This window comes from Petaurus breviceps, unplaced genomic scaffold (genome assembly GCF_028583685.1).
Source record: "Petaurus breviceps papuanus isolate PSGF00001 unplaced genomic scaffold, PetGlider_PUasm1.0 90638, whole genome shotgun sequence".
Lineage (NCBI taxonomy): Eukaryota > Metazoa > Chordata > Mammalia > Diprotodontia > Petauridae > Petaurus > Petaurus breviceps.
The window spans coordinates 9328306-9344981 of record NW_027187295.1 but is presented as its reverse complement, the minus strand read 5'-3'; the positions used below and the strand labels follow the sequence as shown (position 1 = coordinate 9344981).

Below are 16676 nucleotides of genomic sequence, written 5' to 3'. Positions count from 1 at the left end.
CCCTTGCCCTTATCTTCACTTGTTAAAATCTTATTCTTGTAAAACACAATTAAAAAACACCACCTTAACTGTTTCCCCAGAACACCCCCATTGGAAGTGATCTCTCCCTTTCTCTGCTGTCTTATTCATTTTATACTACTCAATGATATTTACATTATACTTCTTCCTAGATTATAAACTTCTGTCATAGGCAGCTAAGTAGTATAATAGAACACTCGGGCTGGAATCAGGAACTTGAGTTCAAATTGAGCCTTAAACACTTACTAGTTGTATGACCCTGGGAAAGTAACTTAACTTCTATTTGCATGAGTTTCCTCATGGATAACCCCACCTACCTGGCAGGGTTGTTGTGACGATCAAATGAGATATTTGTAAAGCACATAGGACAGTGCCAGACAAAAAGTAGGCCCTATATAAATACTCATTCCCTCCCCTCTTTGTATTTTCTACAGGTCCCTTGACTCCAAATCCAAAATTCTTTCTATTGTAACTGTATTAACTCCTGGTTATCATCAATTCACAGTAAGTTAGGGAACAGCTGATGGAAGCGAGCATGAATCAGAAAAAAGTACTGAAATTTAAAAGAACTCTATAAAAAGAACCATGACTAAAAAAAACTTCCCCATACATCTTGATGTTTAAAAAAACAACAGGGACAATATGGATTCCTGCAGAACACTAGAACAATCAAAACGGTCACTATTTTCAAGTAGTATTTCCATCTTCAGTTTCTATCCACCTTTCAATATATAATACAATGTCAGATTAATTTTCCTTTCTTAGTTCTGATCATATTATTCTATTTTTCAAAAACTTACTAAATTTCAAAAATTATTCTTATTTTTCAAAAAACAGTAGCTCTCCACTACCTACAGAACAAACTTTAATCCGGTTCTTTATCAATTAAGCAATGAGTGTTTTTAATAGATGGCTGCTATATGCCAGCATTATGAGCACTGGGGAATAAAAACTGAAAGTGAGGTGGTCTCTGACCTCAAGGAGTTTAAATTAAATTTCCAAATCCACTACAACTTCACCTGTATGAAATGCTCTAGATAAAATATCTTTTCACTTGGAAAGGTCTTATGATACACACATTTTGACTTACTGGAATATCTGTCAACACATTCTTTAATTTAAATGCCATTAATACTAGCTGTGTGACCCTGGGCAAGTAACTTAAACTACTGCCTCAGTTTCCTCATTTGTAAAATGTGGGTAATAATGGCACCTACCTCCCAAAGCTGTTGAAGATCAATTGAGATGATGGCAAAGTGCCTGGTACTCTATTATTATTATATCCCTTTACTGGATTAGATTATCCTCTGAACCCCAAATATACTTTCTTTTAGGGTACATCTCCCATATAGATAACACATTCATGTTGGGCTAGTAAGACTTTCTTACTCACCATCATCTTCCCCAGAATACCTAAAAGTACCTTACAGTAAGCAGGCCCTTAAAATATTATTTGTTAAAAATGAATTAATGTCTTTTGCTATGTGTACTGTTCTCTACCTTTAAAATAACATTAGGAAGTTGGGGGAGGAGGTAGCATCAGGCTGAACCTCAGCAATACAAATGTTAAGTCTTTTATGTACTTCAAGATGTTTTTGTTTCACCCACAAACAGAAAAAGTCAAAACAGGGAAACACTCAAAGTTTCGTTTACTCAAAAAACAATACCTTTCTCAGTGTACTTATCAACATGTATCAACAATAACACATGATCACTGATTTAGACACGGAAGGGTCCCTGGAAATCATTTAGTACAAACACCAAACATCTGAGACAACAGAGGACAAAAATTCTGTGTACATTATCTGAATACAAAAAAATCTATAAGCACCGCTTTGGCACCTGGTCAAAAATACCACACACCAAAAGAACGAGGTGGGCTATAGCTGGGAACTAGGTTTCCTGATGGGGTTGGATACAATGCACTTAGAAATCGCAGGAACAAGAAAGACAGAAGAACGAAAAACATCGTAATGCAAAATTCCTTCTACGACGTAAAAAAAAAAGCAAAAAAAAACCCTCCTACACTCAAAACCCCTTTATCCTGTTTTCCAATTTCTGAGCACACACACACCCACTCCTCCGCTCCCCCCCCCCCCCCAGCCCCTCTGCTTCAATGGCTTCCGGGCCTACGGGTGCAGACTGAGGCCTCCCTCTACCTACGAACCCCCCACGTGCGCACTTACTCACTTACAGGAGGTTATCTGACAGAGCTCGGCACAGACGAAAAAATAAAAATGCCCGCTAGTCACATGATACCTTCTCCTACCGCACAAGCTACAAACATGTGGCGGCAAAGCTCTACTTCCTCCCTTCCTCCAGAACTCAGCCTCCACCTCCCCCAGGACCGCCCCCGACCCGGCCCTCAGCCGCCGGGCTCCTCCCTCTGCCCCGAGGGGCGGTGCTGGACTCCTGGAAGCCCGAGAGCCCAGAGGCGGATGGGAAGGCGAGGGAGGCTAGCCCCGCCTCCAGCGCGCCCAGGTAGGATGTGGTTGGTGGGTCTGCCTGTCAGTCAGGACGCCGTGGCGTTCCGCACCTAAGGCTTCCGCAGGCGACGTCTTCGCCCGAGGGAAGAGCAGGGCTCGGGCTCCAGGGAGCCACCCGGCGTAGAGCCCGGGCCAGAGTGCTTCAGTTGGGTCCCTCACGGCGGGTGCCGCTCACTGCCTCCTTCACCTGCTTGGTGCCCGTTTTGAGGTACGTTCTCACGGGCGGGGGTGGGAGGAGGTAGGCCAGGGAGACACCCAGCCCGGGGCAAGTAAGTTCTGGACGGCCCCGGAGCCCCGCCGCCCTCCGTGAGGGTTCGAGCTGCGTCCCCGCGCTGGTCCCTGGACACTGAGGGTGTCGCAGACAGGGAAAGGAAAGGATCCGCCCTGGACCGGGCTGCCGTGGACCTCGCGATCCTTCCCCTCGCCCCCCTGCTCCTACTTCCCGCGGGGGTCCATCCTAGGGAGGCAGGTCCCTCGAGGTTCCGCAGAGATCCTCGTGGATGGAGGCGAGCTTGCAGCCGCGAAGGGCGGTTCGACCCTTGACCTTTAATCTTTTTGCCTGCGTAGCCTTTAGGCTAACCGGACCAATGCGAGAAATGGCCTTTCGGACAGGTTTTCTCATCTCATCCTGTTAGGAGTGAGACATCTGACTCCAGGGTTATTACTTTTTTCCCAGCAGATTTTACAGGATAGTATTAAGGGAAGGCAAGAGTTTCAATAGCTGAGTTGCAGGGAAAGGGAATGCCCCTTAGTATGTTTGTAATTGCCTTTTAACCTCAACAGTATCAAGATGCATGTTGCTTATGTTTTCCTATCGGGAGAAGACTCCCTTCTGGAGGTTCTTCAGGCAAAGGCTGGATGCCCATTTGAATAGGTTGTAGAGGTGCCCTGGTCAGATACAGGTTGAATCATATGCCCTCTGGGGTCCCTTATCACTCAGATTATGTGATTCTGTAGGTGGACCAATTTCCCAAAGCAGTGGGATAATGGAAAATGTGTATGTCAACACTGTAGCAAAAATGTTTTCTTTTTAAATAGACACTACCCTGCTTTTTTTTTTTTTATAATTCTTTCCATTTTTGAACTACTAAAAGACTCTTTAGGTTAAAAGTGAAGTATTTCTATTAAGCATCCAAGGGACGCTTTTTTCTTGTTTTTAAAAACAGACAATCTGAGAAAGGTGATCATTTATTCCTTTATTTCCCCCTCCCTAAGAGAACAAAAGGACATGGGTTTTTTTTTTAACCTTACAAAATATTTAGAGGCAGTAAATATTTGTGGGATGCAGAAACTTATGTTTTTCACATAAATTTGACTTTACCATAAAACAAAGAATCAAACATTTTCCCTCCGTCTTCTGATTTTTTAAGAGAAGCTTTTCTAAATAGTACTGGTGTTTCAAGATTTAAACACTTCGAAAAGTGCAATTTGTTCACTGTTACTTCTTCTTAACAAGACTTTAACTATTTTAAAAACATTTTTCTCCATTTGGTACATCAGGAAAATTCATCCACATTTTTTATTCTAATTGTCATATAAGAAATCTTGGCAGGAGGCTTTAGAAGGTTTTTGAGTTTGGGGGCTTTAATTTAACAAAGATTCTTTACAGAAATTATCAGTATCTGCATATGCTAGGTATTTTCTACTATTTTCCCCCTACTTTGGAACAACAAAGAGATTAGTTGGTAGTAACTTCTTTTCTTTCCTTGTGTTTCAAAAGGGTTATTTTTTAAGAATTTATTCATCTTTTCAATTATAACAGTTTTATTTAATTTCTTTGCTTCCCTGCAGAGCAAAAATGAATGTTGGAGTTGCTCACAGTGAGGTAAATCCAAATACCAGGGTGATGAACAGTCGTGGTATGTGGCTGACATATGCATTGGGAGTTGGTTTACTTCATATTGTCTTACTCAGCATTCCCTTCTTCAGTGTTCCTGTTGCTTGGACCTTAACAAATATTATACATAATCTGGTAAGAACTTTGCCTCATTATAAAATATTTTTCAAAATTAAGGGTGTATCATTAGGGAGTAAAATAAAAGTGAAATTTAAAGTAACCAGGAAACTTGAAAAGATTTTTATTTTATAAATTATACTTTGTAAGCTATTAATATAGAGAATTTGAAATAGTAAAATTTAAGAGTAAACTAGAAAATACAGTTTAGAAATATAATGTTTTACAAATTCTCTATAAAGATTAAATTTAGCACATATTTTTAACTGTTGTATAATCTTTCACAAATGAAAACCCATTGGCAAATGTTGTCTTTTTCTTTAATGGTAGTGGGTTTGTGCTGATCCATTTATACACTGTAACCCAGTCCCTCTTGCAACCAGTAGCCCTCACATGTAATGTTGCTGACTAGAAGTGGGATGTGTTTTGGCAGCACAACAAGGCAAAGTTAACTGGATTTGCATGGGGATCTCACCTGTGATCTTGGCCTCATTAACAAGACACTTCTAAGCTGCCTCTGGCATAGTGATCCCAAGGCCAGCCAATTTATAGATTAAAGTTTACTTCTAAACATTTTTAACCAATTATACACATTTAACCAAATAAAATATTTTAAAATGTTTAAACATCCTAGTCTAAGCCAGAGTGCACTGTTTCTTAAACTCAGGGGAAATGGCACTATTTTAGTCTTTTTTTTTTTTTAGTTCATTTTGAATCTTCATACCATACACTGCAAATTTCCAGTAATTATTTTTTTAATCAGTATTAAAGCGTATTATTAAAATCATCAATACAAATAGAATTAGCTTAGCTCAAAGATTAAATTTAATCAGTATTTATTGAGCCTCAATACAGTATACCTCATATTCTGCCTTTTATTACTTTAGTACCAAAGATCTCTGTTATTAGAGCTGTAGAGTGTACATGTCCTATTTGACTTGGGTAGATAATAGAATTAATATAAATACTTTTAAAGATTTACATTAATCAAACTGTTATACTTTTGTATATAATGTAATCTTCACGTACAGTTTTGTCTTTGTGTTTAGATTGCAATGTAAAGGAGTTTTGAAAAGTTAATTGCAGCAGAAGGCTTCCAGTAAAAGTACATGTCACTCATTCTAGGACAGCTCCTGTCTTTTTGCCAGTTTCTTCAAGACCACACCTACTTACCAGTGTTTAAAATGAGTCATAAAGTTGTTCATTTAGTCTCAGCTGGACATCAAGTCACTTTGAATTGCTTAATCAGCATAAGCAAAAATTGAAATATGCTTTTTGATGGTAAAGGCTATATTTAGGTTAAATTTTTTTAGCATGTTTTGTTGGCACATGTTTTTAAAATGTACTTATACAGACATACTAAATTATCTCAAACTGAATTTTTTTTACTTTCTCTAAACATAAGTAAATAGGTAGTTTCTCTGTCATTTAAAGTCTTTTTACCAATGAATTTGTAAGCAAACTGTGAAAGTCAAAAAGTTGTAATCAGTGCCAGTTACTCACTATTCAGTCATCTCACCTCTAAAATGAGAATAGGCCATAAGATTAAGCTACTTATGTCATCGGGTTAGTTGTCAAGGATCAAATGAAATGATGTATGTAAAGTAAGCACTTCCTAACTGTAAAGCACTATTGTGAACTATAGTTACATCAACATATTAGATATATGGTTTGAGATCCAGATATCATTTTAAGCATAGTCAACTTTTTGCAAAAACTAATTTATAATTACTTTCCCCCCAAAAAAAACCCTTGATTACTGATGTTTTTAGTAGGGAAAATGTGGTATGGTGTAATATTGTAAAGAGAAAACTGTGACATTGCCTCAGGCTATTTATTTTTGTTTTAGAGGAGGGTATTCCAGCTTAGACTGAAAGAAGTCTCTGTTAAAAACATTTGAGCCTTTTTGTTTTGTTTTTATGTTGGAGATTTGTACATGCAACTTTTTTTTAAAGACTAAATTTAGGGGGGGGCTAGATGGCACAGTGAATAGAGCACCAGCTCTGGAGTCAGGAGGACCTGAGTTCAAATCCAGCCTAAGCCACTTAACGCTTACTAGCCATGTAACCTTGGGCAAGTCACCTAACCCCAATTGCCCCTCCAAAACTCAAAAAAATAAAAATTTTAAAAATTAAAAAAAAAAAAGAATAAATTTTACTTAAGACAATTCCAATAAAAAAATGCTATCTACCCCCAGAGAAAGAACTAATGGAGTCTGAATATAGATCAAAGCATACTATTTCTCACTTTCTGGTGGTTTATTTTTCTTCATTTGGGTATGTCTTTCACAATATGACTAATAAAGTAATATATATTGCATGATTGAACTTGTATAACCTATAAATTGCCTACTTTCTCAGGGAGGTGAGAGGGAGAAAAAACATTTGGAACTCAATTTGTTAAAAATGAATGTAAAAATTATCTTTACATGTAACTAGGGGAAAATGTTTTTTAAAAAAAATTTGGCTCCGCATGAAAGTATCATCATTTCTTCAAATCTGGTGCTTTGGTGGAAAGCCAGTGGTTAAAAATGCATCCTTGCATTTCTAACTACCTGTATACCAAATGTGGAAAGAACTTAGAAATTCTACATATTCCACTGTAAGCTTTAATATTTTAATTGTAGAGTATAACCTCCATGGGCCTTACTTTTATCTATATCTTTGGCACATACTGTAATACCTGGCACATAATAGGTGCATGATAAATTTTTGTTGATTGATAATGGTTCTACAACAGAAGAGGAAACAGATATTGTTGTGTTTTTTTCTTGGTACTTTTTTGCATCACTAATAGTTTATCATCATATTGGCCTTGATATTCCAATAATAATGAAAGTTTAAAATTCAAATTGCTAATATGCAGGCATACATACAGACTCTTTGCATCTTTCAAGCTAATAAGTAGAAATATTAAGTTGCTTTCTGGTGATACACCTCCTTTATTTTCTAGGGAATGTATGTATTTTTACATGCTGTAAAAGGAACACCTTTTGAAACCCCTGACCAGGGTAAAGCCAGGCTGCTAACTCACTGGGAACAACTGGACTATGGAGTGCAGTTTACTTCTTCACGCAAGTTCTTCACAATTTCTCCAATAATTCTGTGAGTAGAAATAATTCAGGGTTTAGGAAAGCTTGAAGAGGGAAGAATTATTCTAAAATTGTTTTTTGAAGTATTGTAGGTATGGGAATATTATGAGAACCTTTATTTCAGCCAGTGGGTGATGATATTATTCTATAGCAGCAAGCATTGAGAGAGCATGCCAGGAGAACATAGTGCCAAGCACTGGAAAGGAGATGAGAAAAGTGTAAGACATTCTAGCATTTGAAGAGAGGGTTCAGAACAAATACACATGAAATATACGAATACAAGACAGCATTTGTTTGCTTTTATCACACCTGTTTAGAAGCTGGCAATGCCTTGAGGCACAAGTTCGTATTTTATGAAATAGAATCTGTGCTCTTTAGATTGGCATGTAAGGTCCACCACAGTGGACTCCTCTTGTACCTTACCATGCTATTGCTCCTCTCCACAAAATCTCTGCTCCAGCCAAATTGGGGTACTTGGCGTTCTTTCACCCTGTTTTCTCTTCCTTTTTTTCCATGCCATTTATCCTGTGTGAAATTTAGCCAGCATTTTTTTTTAGCACCTACCTATTCAGGGCACAGTGCTAACCTCTTTGGGGTATCAGAGATATAAGACATGGTATCCCCTCTCAGGAAGCCCCCACTGGGGATAGGGAAGTAGGACATATAATAATTCCAGTTTTTTCATGTTTACAGAGCACTCTCTCCATTAGAACTCTTTGAAGTATAACAGTATACTACATCCACATTACAGGAATCATCTCAGAGGTAAAATGCTTTGCTCATGACCACACAGCTAGTAAAGGTTAGAGAGGGAGTTTGCAATTCAGACCTCCTGATTCCAAGTCTGGTATTCTTTCTACTAGAAACTGCTTCTACATTCCCTCACAAAAAAATGTACAGGCTTACTTAATTTTACTGCATTTCACTTTGCTGTACTTTGAAGATACTATGTTTTTTACAATTTGAGTATTTGTGGCAGCCCTACATTAAACCAAGTCTGTTGGCACCATCTTTCCAACAACATGCACTCACATCATTTCTCGGTTTCACATGTTGATTATTCTCAAAATATTTCAAACTTTTTCATTATTATTATTCTTATGTCAGTTATTGATACGTGATCAGTGATCTCCGATGTTATTGTTGTAATTGTTTTGGGGAACCATGAACTGCACTCATCAATAAGATGACAAACTTAATCGATTAATGTTGAGTGTATTCTGACTGTTCTACAGACAGTCTGCTCCCTGTTTCTCTCCCTCTCCTTTGACTTGCCTATTCCCTGAGACATGACGATATTGAAATTAGGCCAGTTAATGATATGGTAATGACCTCAGTGTTCAAGTGAAAGGAAGAATCAATGATGTGGCAAACTTCATTGTTCGCTTATTTTAAGAAATTGCCATAGCCACCTAAACCTTCAGCAATCACTACCTGGCTCAGTCAGCAGCCATCAATATTGAGGCAAAACCCTCCACAGGCAAAAAGATTACAACTCGATGAAGACTCAAGTAATAGCAGTTTTAGAAGTAAAATATTTTTAAATTAAAGTATGTACATTTTTTTAGACATACTACTACTCTGTACTTATTGGTTACAGTATAGTCTAAACAACTTTAATATGCACTGGGAACCAAAATATTCATGTGATTCACTTTATTGTGATATTTGACTTATTGTGGTGGTCTGGAACCAAACCCAAAATATCTTAAGAGATATGCCTGTACAAGTGTATGAGTGGTACAAAGAAAGCTTTAGGGGTACTCAGAAGAAAGAGAACATGAGTTTATATATATAAAACCTATGCTTCCTTTAAGCCTTGCCTTTGCTAATTACATAGGTGGTATAGTAGATTGAACTTTGGCCTCCTACTTCATGTACTTACAAATAGCTCAGTGATCCTAGGCAAGTTGCTTGACCTTTCTGTGCCTCAGTTTCTTTATCTGTAAAATGAAGGGGTTGAACTCTGACTTCCAAGGTCCCTGATAGTGCTAAAGCTATGATCCTATGACTTCATTATTCAGTGGTTACATTCTCTTCTAACCTATTATTACACCTGCCTTCATCATTCAACACTATGCACTGGCTTCTTCAGTACTGGAGATTTTTGATCTCGGCAATTTGGTTTTCCTCTTCCTGAACCTTTGCTACATTGTGGCTTTTGTATTGTATCTTTTCCCCACAACTTGATTCTAAAACCTTTAAAACCCTACCTTTTTGGTCTTCTTTACATTTCTGTTATACCATATGGACAAAATGCCTGATAGTTAGTAGACTCTTAGTAAATGTTAGTGACAATATTACCAAATGGTATGTGTTGCCTTTAAGTATGAAATTAAAATAAGAAAGATAATCGTGAGCTAAAGTATTTGAGAGCTAGGCTTCATTTAGGTGACAGGGCTTGAACTTGGACTCAAAAAATGGTTAGGATTTGAAGACCCGACAGGAATGCTTCACAGTTTGTGGGAACATGTTCCTACTACTATATAGCTCCTTTTCTACCTAATATATTTCATAGAGCTTTGTACAAAAAGAAAATTGTTGCTTTTAGAATTCTCTGGTATTTTCCCTCAAGGAAATAATGACTTTAATGTTGTATGGATGCACCCAACAGTAAGGCAAGTATTGTATACCTGTGTTTTAATAATATACAAAACCCCAATATTTTTAAAATTTATTTGTGCTACAAGTGTTAATTACAATTTTTTTGTGAAGCCATCTACTAATAGTATTATTATTATTATTATCATCATTATTATCATTATTGCTGTGCTTTACATTCTCCAAAGTATTTCTTCCACATCTTCTAGATGAGAAATTTGAAGGTCAGGGAAATTGAGACTTACCTAGAGTATTACAGTAAATTGGTAGCAGAGCCTAAGGTTTTTGATTCCCAGTTCATTGCCTTTTCTATCATACCATACTGCTTTCTATGTGAGGCAGTAGGATTTGTCACATTTATTTTTATATTTCCCCAGGCTTTTTACAGTTTTCTAAAGAGGTATCATGAAATTCTTATTTTTATTTTAGTTATTTTAAGTTTTAAGAGATAAACTGGCTAACACCTTTCCAAAGTGTGACATGAGGGGCAGCTAGGTGGTGGAATGAATAAAGCACCAGCCCTGGAGTTAGAAGGACCTGAGTTCAAATCCAGCCTCAGACACTTAACACCTACCAGCTGTATGACCTTGGGCAAATCAACCCCAATTACCCTGCCTTCCCCCCTCCAAAAAGACAAAAAAATAAAAAATTTAAAAAATGTGACATAAATGACATAATTAACTACTGATGTATAAGATTATTATATACACAGCAGTATTGAAAGGACAAACATAAATAGTATCCTGTTTTGTAAAGCATGAAAGAAGGGCAAGAGGAAGAAACAAAAATAGTAGTCTTTTGGTGTAGGAAAGTGTTAAGTGAGAAGAATGGGTTTAAATTGAAGAATGGGCAGTGGTATACTGGTCAAGATTTAACAACTAGCTCTGTAGAAAAGTGTGTATGTGAGGTATTACATATAATATAGATATACCTATGTAAGGTATTACCAGTTGTACTAATAAAAAGGATGTGTAATATCCAACTTTAATAAAATATACAATCGTCTTTATTATAAATTCAATATAGTTAATTGATTTCTGAATACTTTTAATAGATTATTGCCAGACTCTCTTATCAATAGCCAATCTAAGGTTGTAGTTTAACCATGGTTTGACTTAAGGATTTGTATTCCAATCCACTCTTAGCCTCATAATTTATTGTCATTAAATCTGATATTTGGTCTACTATTAAACTATTTCTTACCCTCATATAAATTATATTCATTAACTAGAAACCTCTTTCAGCATTAGCACTCCTGATTTCAACAGAGTTGTGTGTATTTTGTTAGCTTTTTGTATAGTAACAGGAATTAGAACACTGTTTGATTCTACATTATTATTTACAAAATCTCAAAAATTGTTTAAATCAATTCCGTGTTATAAATTTTCATTTAAATAATATAGTTTTTTAAATTGCCTGTTCCCATGGTGAAGTTAGTTCTTCATAAGGCCAACTAGATGACCAATAAATCAAAATGCTTTCATTGTTCCTCTCTAATAAAATATGTAAGTTCATGTGTTGAATTATATTTTTCAGTAAGTATTCTGAGGAAGAGCATTAAAATTGTTTATATTAAATGGAATGTCTTTAAACTTATCTGACTTAATCAGATATTTAATTGGAGATTAATGCTTTCCAATACCAATCTTAAAGTTTTCCAAAGCTCTTATGGTGTTTAATTTTTGTGTTTTCTGAATGTTAATTGATCTTGACTGCAGTGCAGTTGAAAGTAATAAAAATTCTTTAAGACTATCAATCATTAAAATTAAAGCAAGGTCTTACAAGAAATTAACGTTAGTTTCTTTACGAAACCAGAAAAAGAACAAGAAGAAATACGCATATATAACCTTCAAATGAGGGATGTATTCATCATCTAGCAGTAGCAGCTTGTAAACCACATACCATTCATTTCCAGTACTAGTATGCAACCAATTTTAATCACTTCAATTTAACTATAGTTGATAGCTTGGTCTGATTTTTTCATTATATTCGTGATGAGTAAAATTAATTTTATCCAGAAATATTTTTAAATGATTAATTTGTTTTGTTTCAGACACTGAATCATTAAGTGATAAGTACCTTTGATTGAAACAGTGCCAAATGATAAATTTTAGGAAAATTTCCTAACAACTTTATAGCTCTTCTAGGCTTTTTTTTTTTTTAACACCAGAACAGGGGCATCTAGGTGGTGCAGTGAATAGAGCACTGGCTCTGGAGTCAGGAGGACCTGCTCAAATCCTAACTCAGACGGTTAACTAACACACACACACACACATGCACACACACGCACACACACACACGCTGTGTGACCTTGGGTAAGTCACTTAACCCCAATTGCCCTCCAGAAAGCAAAAAAAAACCCCACTGGAACAAAATGTGAGTTTAAATTTGCTTTTAAATATTTATTATCGAAAACACAATTATATGGGGCAGCTAGGTGGCACAGTGAATAGAGCACTGACCCTGGAGTCAGGAGGACCTGAGTTCAAATATGGCCTCAGACACTTAACACTTACTAGTCGTGTGACCTTGGGCAAGTCACTTAACCCCAACTGCCCTCCCCTCCCCCCTCCAAAAAGCAAAAAAATAAAATAAAATTTTAAAAATTCTTTAAAAAAAAAAAAGAAAACAATTATTTATTGTGTAGACAGCAGTATATTAAAACAAACCCTGCTGTGGCTGACAACAGTTATCTTAAAGCAACAAATAGTACTCCCTTTCCAGGAGCTGCCTGAACGGTGCGCTATAGAGAAATCACTGTGGTGCCTTTCTTAGAAGTTACAGGTGCTTTATCAATCATGATACAGATTTTTGGCATTCTCTTCTGTAATATCCTTAGATATGTTCCACAATTCTTGTTGCATTGTATCATGTATGTAAATAATTGCTTATGTCAGTTAATTGTCTACTTTCCTTCATCCAAATATTTCTAAAAATACTGTAGATAACAAACTGAGTAATTGCTTCGCTCTAGTTGTGTACCTGGATACTTATTTACTTTCAAGACTAGCTCATAAGGCAGAATTTAAGAATGAGGGCAGTGGGTTAGACAAAAGTATGTTAACAATACATTTTGTGTTTAAAATAGATTAGAAATTATTTGTCCACATAAGATACTACCTTCCCAGTTATAATCACAGGGGGACAGAACATTTTATTCTCTGCCTTTTTTGTGTCAGAACACTTTTTGCAACCAGTTAGGTTTCATTCTAACATATGTGTCTAGTAGTAGGTGTTGTTAGCAAGCAGAATTTGTTTTTTAATTTCACAAAAACCAAGGTTTGTCATTTGAATCCAAATGTTTAGATTTAAGCCAAACAGCTGGAATTTACAAGTGTTTTCCTGTTTAACTGGTTATGAATTCGTTTGACTACAATACCAGACCTCAGATGGGAACATCAAAAAGGCAATGTTTTTGTTTTCTTTTAAGACACTATAAAGATTCGTTAACAATAACTGAGGTAAACATAAAACGTTCATGTCTTTGTATCCACTGAATATATTAAATCCAGGAGCTAAATTTTTCATCTCATTTAGATCATCAAAACTTTGCTAAAGTATTATCTTTTATTTTACTTTTTTACTCTTTTGTTCTAGGAAAGTAACTGCACTTTACTTGCATTTAACTGCTTTTAAAAACTTTATTTCAGTGAACTTTCCTCTATTTTGCATGTTAAAAAAAACTTGTAAACAACTATTTTTTTTAAACCCTTACCTGTTTTTGTTTCCACAGATATTTTCTGGCAAGTTTCTACACCAAGTATGATCCTACACACTTCATCTTAAACACAGCTTCTCTCCTGAGTGTGCTTATTCCCAAAATGCCACAACTGCATGGTGTTCGGATCTTTGGTATTAATAAGTACTAAACTGAAAATGTGAAACAACCATTCTGACCAAAACTTTGTGGCTACTGCTTTTTCTGTGAGGAAGGAATAGGTAGCATGCTATGCTGTTTACATTGTAATGTGCAATGGGAAGTTTTTACATTCAAGGTCTAATACTTACTTGTATGCTATTTGGAAAAGCAGATTTTTATGAGATGCCTCTAAGTATTTAACATGTCTGCTAAATTGCTGCAGAAGTTTTCCAGGAGAGCAGGGCAGGCCCCGCTCATGAATGATTGACAGTTCAGTGAGAGCAGAAAAGCTCTGCACATTCGACACAGGAGTCTTGAGGATAGGAGTAGCTTAGTTTAATGAAAGGGTACTACGTAGGAAGAGTTATCCAGTCAGTCATAGTCAAGTTGAAGTATATTTATATATGAAGCAGAATCATCCTGTAATAAGGTCACATGTCCTATTCCTAAGACAGCCAGCTCTTTTTTGTTTTACAAATGTACTCTTTGTTTTTGCTGGCTTACTGTCTTATGTCTAGACCTGGTCAGTTCTGGATGTAACGGAGGACAGATGTGTCCTGGTGATGTTTTTTCAAGCCTCATTAATAGGTGTCATTGTGGCTTCCTACAGCTTTCTAGTGAGTCTTCAGACATTAATTTTTGGGCAAAGCAAAGTTCTGGGATTTTCTTGTTTTTTAAAGGGCGCTAATCATTTTTGGAAAAGCCTAATTTGGTTCCATGCAGTCTGAAGCATAATGTATAATTCTCTGATTATCTAGTTGAACCATTTAATGGTGAAAATTTCTTATCTGGAGGATAGTTAAATACTAGATACACAGCTATAAATATAAGGAATTGTCAAGTGAAAAGATCAGCCATGGTACAAAGTAAGCTACTAAACACTGGGTCTCTTTTTTTTGTAGCTTTGCAGTAAAGGAGTATACTTGCCCTTTATATAAATTCCCTTTCTCCGTCTCCACTTTACCTATTAACTGTACTTTCAAGATGGGTATCAATTTAAGTGTTCAAAGAAGTGAACTTAAAGTTACCATTTTAAGTCCATTACTAGACCGTTCTTTGAATTAGAAAGAGTTTGTAGTTGCTGGTCCTAATTGCTACACATAAATCCTTATTTGGTTTCCTCAAAAGTTTTTGTTAATGATAATTAGCTTTTACAAACATCAGAAAATAAATTATTGAAAAATTAAACATTCCAAAATTCAGTGATTTTTGGAAAATAAACTAAAATTCTATAACATAGTTTCAGACTATTTAAAAATCAATTTATCGTAATAAAGCCATACTATCTTCAAACTGTCTCTTTTGGGGAGATCATTGTTTTGCATTGATAGTCTTGAGTATGGAAATCAATTGTGTAATTGACTTTGTATGTTTTTGTCTTTTTCCCACATTTTGAAACACTAAGAAGAATGGGTGTTTTACTTTAATAAATAGACTTTTTTTTAAAAAATGGATGTTAGATTATTTCAACAGATATAAAAAATTGTCAACTTTTCCTAAAATAACCCTTCTGATGGTCTACTCTCAGTCAGTTTCATGACTTTGATTCATACATTTAAAATCAGATTCTTTTCTTACCTTCATTAGGAAATTTCTTTCAAAAAGTGTGTCTTAGAAAATCTCCTTACCTGCCTTCATAGACTTTGTGTACCATACAGCCAAGATAGCATATCTGGCACTAAAGACAGGGTCTCTTTATTTCCTTTCATATCATAGTTTTAAATTTTTAAATATTGCATTTGTGATAAGCTTCTACAAATTTTATATTCCAGAAAAGGAGATAAAAAAGAATATTATCTATTTTGAACATGATGTAAAGCAGCTGAGAATTTTGTTGTTTTTCAACATTTTTAACACTGCAGCTGCTACCAAACATAGACTAAGATAGGTGCTGACATCTTTATGTTAGCAGGAGCCTTGAGAGAACTGTCTGTGTCCTTTACAGATGACACAGGATAAAATTCCTCCTTTTTCCCCTGTACTGTTAGCCTGTTCCATCAGTTCCCCCACACACATTAATCACTGTGCTTATCCCTCTGGTTACTCAGTCATTTCTGTGTATGGTAAACTATGTACATTATCCAACTCCAGGTCTCAAGGTAGTTGCTATGCATGTCCACAATAATCCTTTGAAATATCTACCTTCTGCTGTAACTTTCTTCCATATCAAACAACTGGACTGTCTTTTTACTTTTGTCCCTGCCCAACCATCTTAAAAGTACCCCACAATACCAGTCATTTTTGAGTGTCCAAGTCAGTCATGGAACAGCTGGTCTTAAAACCTTAGCCAGTATAAGCTCTCCTCCTTTGTTTTTCTTGTTGCTCTATATTCCTATTCTCATTAGTGTGTTTGACTTGGGGGGGTTTGACTGACTAGCTGTGTGACCAATGACACATAGAAGTCATTCACCTTTCTGACCTCGTGTTTCCTCATATGTAAAATGGAGATGATGAACACTTGAGCAGAGTGCTTTGTGAACTTTTAACAAGTTATTTTTTTGTCCCTTTTCTGGGCAGTAAGATTCTTGATAATGGTGACCTACATGGAAACCAATGACAATTTGTCAGGAAAGGGTATAGAATGAAAAAGGCATAGGAATTATAACCTGGAATTAAGGTTCTGATTGAACCTTGGTTATTAACTAGCTGTATTTGACTTCAGATGAA

At 36.1% G+C, this 16676-nt stretch overlaps 2 protein-coding genes across 9 annotated transcripts in view; one reads left to right on the top strand and one right to left on the bottom strand.

The window, feature by feature from the left end:
• The window catches only part of PMS1 (PMS1 homolog 1, mismatch repair system component), a 122998-nt gene extending 120600 nt beyond the window's left edge, over positions 1 to 2398 (bottom strand). For 3 of the 7 annotated variants that reach the window (XM_069064554.1, XM_069064552.1, XM_069064556.1), the window contains exon 1: positions 2205 to 2391. Coding sequence is in view for 1 of the 7 variants with exons in the window: in XM_069064550.1 (XP_068920651.1) it covers positions 2278 to 2305 (28 nt within the window). In the remaining 6 variants the exon portion in view is untranslated. Of the gene's footprint in view, positions 1 to 2204 lie in introns of all 7 variants that reach the window. The other 4 variants (XM_069064553.1, XM_069064551.1, XM_069064555.1 and 1 more) reach the window with 2 other exon arrangements.
• Positions 2399 to 2514: 116 nt separating this feature from the next.
• ORMDL1 (ORMDL sphingolipid biosynthesis regulator 1) lies at positions 2515 to 15459 on the top strand. Of its 2 annotated transcripts, none has more exons than XM_069064557.1 (4): positions 2515 to 2712; positions 4296 to 4476; positions 7411 to 7562; positions 8243 to 8300. In XM_069064557.1, exons 2-4 carry the CDS (start codon positions 4303 to 4305, stop codon positions 8274 to 8276), a joined length of 360 nt encoding a protein of 119 aa, XP_068920658.1. In that variant the 5' UTR covers positions 2515 to 2712; positions 4296 to 4302; the 3' UTR covers positions 8277 to 8300. The 2 variants fall into 2 exon arrangements, with proteins under 2 accessions (XP_068920658.1, XP_068920659.1); XM_069064558.1 differs by lacking the exon at positions 8243 to 8300 and adding an exon at positions 13884 to 15459 and having other exon boundaries at positions 2522 to 2712.
• Positions 15460 to 16676: the final 1217 nt, after the last annotated feature.